Source organism: Bidens hawaiensis, unplaced genomic scaffold, assembly GCF_021521415.1.
Source record: "Bidens hawaiensis isolate Kalapana, Puna unplaced genomic scaffold, B.hawaiensis_p1.1 tig00020713_1, whole genome shotgun sequence".
Taxonomy (NCBI): Eukaryota; Viridiplantae; Streptophyta; class Magnoliopsida; order Asterales; family Asteraceae; genus Bidens; species Bidens hawaiensis.
In genome coordinates this window covers 81525-88802 of record NW_027493185.1, presented here as the reverse complement: position 1 = coordinate 88802, position 7278 = coordinate 81525, and the positions used below count along the sequence as shown (strand labels likewise).

General features: G+C 35.8%; 1 protein-coding gene across 2 annotated transcripts; it reads right to left on the bottom strand.

Moving 5' to 3' along the window:
- Positions 1–2089: 2089 nt before the first annotated feature.
- On the bottom strand, positions 2090–5587 carry LOC143561576 (U-box domain-containing protein 45-like). 2 transcript variants are annotated; one of them, XM_077049621.1, is made up of 6 exons: positions 5528–5587; positions 5188–5373; positions 5006–5113; positions 3659–4761; positions 2311–3115; positions 2090–2265 (listed from the first exon to the last, which is right to left on the bottom strand). In XM_077049621.1, exons 1-5 carry the CDS (start codon positions 5585–5587, stop codon positions 2332–2334), a joined length of 2241 nt encoding a protein of 746 aa, XP_076905736.1. In that variant the 3' UTR covers positions 2090–2265; positions 2311–2331. The 2 variants fall into 2 exon arrangements, with proteins under 2 accessions (XP_076905736.1, XP_076905735.1); XM_077049620.1 differs by having other exon boundaries at positions 2090–3115.
- Between the last annotated feature and the right edge of the window lie 1691 nt (positions 5588–7278).

Genomic DNA, 7278 nt, shown 5'->3' with positions numbered 1-7278 from the left:
AATATTTTTTTGGATAAGTTATCTACTTAAAAAGTTTTGTATTTGTTAATTTGTGTTCATTTACATTTGTTCATTTATGTTCTTTTATCTTTGTTGAATTATGTTAAACGAACACAAGTGTTTAATTTTAAAAAAACGAACAAAAACTTAAGTATTCGTTCGATTAAGCATTCGTTTCCGTTTAAAGTTTAATGAACGAACACTACATACCCTTGTTCATGTTCGTTCGAATTGTTTACATGCTTTTATTATTTACGTTAATGAATATATCGGTCTCTAGGCTTTGTCGATTTTATTTATGTTCGTTTGAGTTCATGAACACATTCATTTCCTTAATAAACGAACACGAACATAAAATCTCGTTTGGTAAGTGTTCGTGAACCGTTCATGAACAAATTATTTCCTTAACGAACGAACATGAACAAGGTCTTGTTCGTGTTCATTCGGTTCGTTTACAGCCCTAGGTTCACTGGTAGGAAACTAAACTGAGCCCTTTTTTTTAATTAGATGACCTTTTTTATTTATTTTCTTTTTGGGCTTTACTTATGTTTGGGCCTTCTTTTTTACAACAGCCTAACGTTGGAACTTATAACCTTTTAGTTAGAGGTGCACAAAAAAACCGGGTCCGGACCTAACCTGACGGTTCCTACCCGGAACCGGACCCGATCCTACCCTACCCGCGGGTATGGACCGGGTATTGGGTTTCCTCTGAAACCGGAACCGGAACCGACCCGAAACCGGTGGAACCGGTTCCACCAATACCCGGTCAAAACCCGGCTGTACCCTACCCGAAACCCGAAAAAAACCCAACGGAACCGGTCAAAACCCGGTCAAATACCCGGAACCGGTTCCTACCCGGACCTGATTTTGACTTTTGTTGACTATACCCGGTTCCGGTTTCTACCCGGTTCCGGTTCCTAAGAATAACTTTTGTTGACTATACCCGGTTCCGGTTTCTACCCGGACCTGATTTTGACTTTTGTTGACTATACCCGGTTCCGGTTCCTACCCGGACCTGATTTTGACTTTTGTTGACTATACCCGGTTCCGGTTTCTACCCGGTTCCGGTTCCTAAGAATACCCGATTTGTGCACCTCTACTTTTAGTAAATAGGTTTACCATTTCACATTGTGCTTCATTTATTTGTCTGTATGATTTACAACATTGGGTGACACATTGTGCTTCATTTATTTGTCTGTATGATTTACAACATTGGGTGACAAATATACCATCCATAAAGTGTACATCGGGTGACAAATATACCATCCATAAAGTGTACATCTACAAATATTTATTGCTTTAAAAGTTTCATGAAAAGTATAAAATAAAAACCCACTTGAGTTGTGAAAATCCTATATAACATCGTTTTTTTTTTTTGTACATGTAATATATGTTACATTTAATACAAAACATCGAAAACATAAAAAAAAATTTGCTATTTTTTTACTAATTTTTTTTTATGTTTTCAGGAGAAAGAAAATGTAAATTAACTTTTACATTTTTGATTAACTTTAATTGTAGACCACAAGATTTAATCTTTAATTAAAAACATGTGATTAAAAATGGGTTTCTAGAGTTTTTACAACTCAAATGGATTTTTATTCTAAACACTAAGCTTATATACATATATAGCATATTATTTATAATAATAATAACAACAATACATACAAGGAAAACGTTACGGGCATAAATATCGTGCGTGCTTCAGGCATTGGTGAGAGGCCACATATGGAATATTTTTATATGAATAATTGTGTGATTATTAGTTTATAACATAGAGTATAAGCATGCTGTTAACTTTAGTCATATATTTAAATTGAAATCATCTTCAAACCCAATACAAATTAAATAATCTGAATTGATTTTTTCATGACCCTCTTCGCTGTCTGGACCCGGTAAAAGTATCTGCGTATAAACAAACAACCTATACCGAAACATTATGTCAACGAGTGAAAAAATTTACAAATCAATTCACAAGAAATTTCATAAATCAAACACTCCAAGAAAAGTAATATATTCATGTTAACAAAAATTAACTTCAAATAACATGCATATATACATGATATTAAACTTTAAGTATAGGTCAAGTTATATTGCTACTTGACTTGATGACTCATACAAAACAAAATTAGCAGAAAATAAAAATGAGGTGACATAGATCAAAAGAATTTACAACTTACAACAATTTATACCAAGTGCTGAAAGCCTGAAACAACCACTAAACCTATACAAAAGCCAAAGTCATCAAGTGGTGCACCAATTCACCTAACCATTAAGACTCAAGGGCTCAACACTAGTGCACCAATTCACCTAACCATTAGACTCAACGTCTCAACACTGGCGCACCAAGAAACTCTTGTTTCTCCACAAAGAACTCCAACCCCTCCCCAGTTTTCTCTTGGAGACTTGTTTGGTCAAAGCCCTCACTTCTTCATTAACCGGACCGACACCAATGTTACTAGTCTCGTATTCCTGTGGACCACTATCCTGAACCCCAGGCGGGTCCTGATGTCGTTGCTCTCTAAACAGCAACAACAACTTCTGAGCCTTTTGTTTCCCTCTAACGGTCCCATTAGCCGAAACCGACACTAAAGAAGGTATAACCCCTTCTTGAAGAACCATCTGAATGCACTTTTCACTTCCTGTGCATAAAGTCAACAAGCAAGCTGCAGCTTGCTCCTGAACCGATGGCTCGTTGATATCTAGAGCAGATGCAAGCCCGCTAATCAAACCATGAGTCGACATGATCTCGTCTCGGGCGAAGTTGGCCATGTTGGTCAAAATGACCAATACTTTCTCGGTCCACGTATCATCCTCTATGAGTGACTGAAGCGCATCGAGGATGTTAAATGACACGAGCCGAGGGATGTTAGAATGTAAAGACGAAAGATGGTAGAGTGCGATAAGTGCATCCGATTTACATGTGGGGTCTACGGTATCCATGAGAACCCGGATCAAGAAAGGGACCGCCTCACTTGAACCAATAACGGGCTTGGCTTGTTCTAAACAAGAAAGATTTAGGTAGAGGGCTGCAACCGCCCCCGGTGAACCCATGTTTCTGATCATTTCCTCAAGCAAAGGAAGTACTCCGGCTGCTAACATTGTTTCTTTGTTCCTGGAAATGGGTTCGGGCCAATAACATGAACACTTTTACTATCAAATATTCAAATACAATATGACTAGGTGTCGCAAAATGCGCGATCAAGCAATTAGCAACGGGGACATAAAGAGTTTGGGTCAAACAGGTACTTTTGTACATAACGGGCCGGTTGGCCCAAAACACTTTTTCTCAATCTGTTGTATAAAAATTAGTGTCCCAAGATTACAAAAAAACTTACTTTGATAAAACTGATTTTAGAGGGTTTTATGCATTAGAATACACTTTGGAAAACGTTAGGCCCGTTTGACCCAGTTCCTTTTAAGCTAGATTTTGTACCAGTTAAAGATAGAACATATCTGAATTGAGCCATTCATAAGTGAATGCATTGACATTATATTATTTCTTTGACAGTCTAGTTTACTAAATAAAGTTATTTAAGAGGTTTTATTGATTAAAATTACATTTTTGGGCAACTTTCGACTTGTTTACTGTTTAGCCGACTTTAATGACCCATTCAAATTGATAAAATGTAACAAGTAAAACATGAACATAATATACCTGTTATTATTAACAGAGAGGTTGAAAAGAGCCATGGCTACACTTTCTTGAGCAACAAGGTTTCTTTCATGCACAGTAGACTCAAAAAACTGCAACAATGCTTCAACGAAACCATTTGCGCCCATAAATATCCGGGCCTCTTCATCATCCTTTGACAAAAGCCGAATTTTCTCCACAGCTTTAATCCTCCTCTCATTTTCCATGGTCAAACTAGTCAACAAATCCTCATATGTTTCAAACATGTTACCTTCATCAGCATGCACAACCTCAGGTTCATCACTCTCTTTCTCATACTTGCAAGAACCAACACTGTCAGCAAATCTAGATACAGTTGACACGTTCTCGGTCAAAGATACGTTCCAGTAGTTGTCATCCAGGGAATCCGGTGGACCATCAGGAACCAAGATTCCATTTTGCTCACACCAATTAGCAATTAAACCCTTTACAGAGTAGTTAGGAGTCAAACCAAGATGACCCAAGGTTTGATGCGACTTCGGGCACGTGTTATGCCCGTTTTCGAACCATTTTTCAATACAAACTCTTTCATACGTCTGCCCGGATGCAATGATGACTGGATCATACATTAGTTGTAACGATATTGGGCACCTAAGCTCTTCAGGTGGGATCGACATCTGCCCGGATCTTCTAAAGTTCGGTTTGAAGTTAAAAGAACTCATCTTTGAAAGCTGACGGTCAAACACGTTGGCCAACCCATTTTCAAAAGATCCATGAACTGTTGGTGAACAAGGGGTTGAGCCACCTTGTGAATCATTATCATCTGAGAAATCACTTCTGAATAATTTCGAGTATTTTTTCATTAAATGTAAAAGATAAGCCACAATGGCTTCTTTTCTTTTATCATCTTCAACTCTAGATTTTTCAATCAATTTTTTTAACGCTCTTCGTTCTCGAAGAGCTCCCCGTGAAGAAGTGATACCGAGTTTAGATGCAGCTTGGTGAAAAGTTTCTAACTCACTGTTCTCACAGCTGCTGTTGAAATTTCTTCCTTCTTGTAACAATCCGATTATCTCATCTCCTACTTGTTTCTCTAACGGATCTAGAGCAAATTCTGTCCCCTTGAGTTCAACTAAAACATCAGCAATCTGAAAGAAGGGTAGTTAAAATGTAGTTCAGAATCTAATTCAAATTTCAAAATATCGACTTTTACATCAAGATAGGCAAACAGGCAACAAGCTGCGCACCGCTAGCCCTTTTTTAATAGAAAAAAAACCAAGTCTTTGGAAAGTACTGTCTACTGATGACATCTTGGGGTCATAATATTACTATGCATGACCTGTTGGACTCGACTAAGTAAAATATTAGATTCGATTCGTTTGTTGTTATTACCTGAGAACCGATACTTTGTGGGACTATATCTTCGACCCGTACAAGACTATCTTCCAAAGCAGATTTTGCCTTTTCAAATTTTAGAACAACAGAATCTCCTGTTATAGCCTGCAAATGATTCATATCAGATTTGATTAAATACACTACAAATGCCTTATACAAGATTAAGAGATAAAACATACCAGGTAAAGTTTACTACATTCTGCACAATGTTGAAGAAGAGTTTTAGTCTTTTCTAGTGCTATGTGCAAAGAACATAAAGTCTGAATACCCGAAGTACTCCGAGGCCTCGCGGCTTCTAGATCAGGAAAAATAGTTAAAACTTTGGCATAAATCAAAGAAAGAGATGCGCACATTCCTCCATGTAACTACAATCATATTAGCAACACAACCATAATTAATGAAACATGAAATCTTTCTAATAATATAAATCTTGCAGTAACATATTTTATAAATACCAAACTGGGAATTATCATAATTAATTTCCATGTGATGTAAAGTACAGAATGAAGTACTACATACCTTTGGTTCACCAAGTGTGAACAAATGCTCTTCAATCTCTGTTTGGTCCATGATTTGCATTAACCAGAGGATATTGCAATTTACAAAAGTTTAAATCATCTGAATTCATTATCTTGTAACATATTTGGATGAAGATAAGGGCCAAAATAGTTGGAAATGAAAACTGAAATGAGATTGAAGAAGACAAGATATGGTATGGTGTAATAATGAAACCGGTGTGATTGTTATTATTATTATTAAATGGTATTGTTTTATATTGTTGTTGTTATTATTATTAGTTTATTATGGGATACGTTATTCTTACACCCTTTGGTTATCCAATACCCTACATACGATCGTATTGGGGTTATACTATCGTACGGAACACACTTGAAAGTGGGTGTGTATAAGTCAAGGGTGTGTGAATAACCAGAGCCTTTATTATTTATATGAAGAGTACCACATGTATTTCTATCTATATTGAGATTTCCCGCTTTCAACTCCCCGGTCACCGGCCGACAGCTGCCGACCTCAAAATGTGTCGGCTGACTAATTATCTGTCAACATAATTAACATAAATGATTGAACCAGAAAAGTCAAAGTTACCACTCTATGTTTGGACTTATTATTATTATTATCCTCAACTTGTGAACAATACATCATCCGGTGAAACATATCCAATCACTTTGTTTTCTTACATGACTTCTCAACTTAAAGAGATTTCCCCTAACCGTACAAAACAAATGTACGTAGTACGTACTCACCATAGGTTCATGTTATTATGTGACAAGTAAATAATAATAATAATAATAATAATAATAATAATAATAATAATAAAAGGAAGAGGATAGCATGTAAAACAAGTAGAGATCTTCTTTTAAAAAGTATCAAGTAGTTTCATTTTTTATGTTTTATTCTCTTTTATTTGAACGAAAACTATATTGACAACAAAGCACACTAGCAAGAAGCTATGGAATTACATTTAAGACGGGTTATGTTATGGGGACAAAACTAAAGAACTCTTTCTTAGTTTGACTTTTTATCCAATTAAACGTGCTCACCTTTATGTTATCTAGATCGAGTTGTGTTTGCTGTTGATAATTCAATCGTTGCAAACCAAATGAATGTACGATAAGGAAGTTAGGATGATTGACTGAATTTCGTTGTTTTAGTCCCTTGATTTATGAAGATTTTGAGAGAACAATAGAGCCTCCCAGTGAAAGCATAGTTGAAAATAGAGAGGTCATACCACACTAGTCAAAAACACGATACCATACTTCCCCTTGTTTTCTTCTCTTACCAATATGAGGAACAATAACATGTGCAATAAACATTTTTACAATACTTTCTTCCAGGGTGATGCAGCATAAAGATGGACTTATAATTTTACACTTGCATAAAGTAATTACGAAAATCTATGTATAAATTTCATTCATATTTTTTTCATGCAAAACGACCATAAATATTAGGTAAACTGGATACATATGACTCATTACCGATAATAATCGATACTTACAGTTTGATCAATGATACTCATAACTTTCAATTTAATTTGTTGTCAATAACATCTCAATAACATAATCATCATATATTTATACTTAATTTTTACTCGATTTCTTTCACAATGATGATTATGAACGAAATGGAGAAACGCACAATCAAAATCTAGGATAACTTAAGCGTAAATCGTTGGCTTTGGCAACTAAACTAAAAGTTATGAATACCAACTAAATTTATACCATGGATTATTATCCGCCAATCCGTATGAGTAT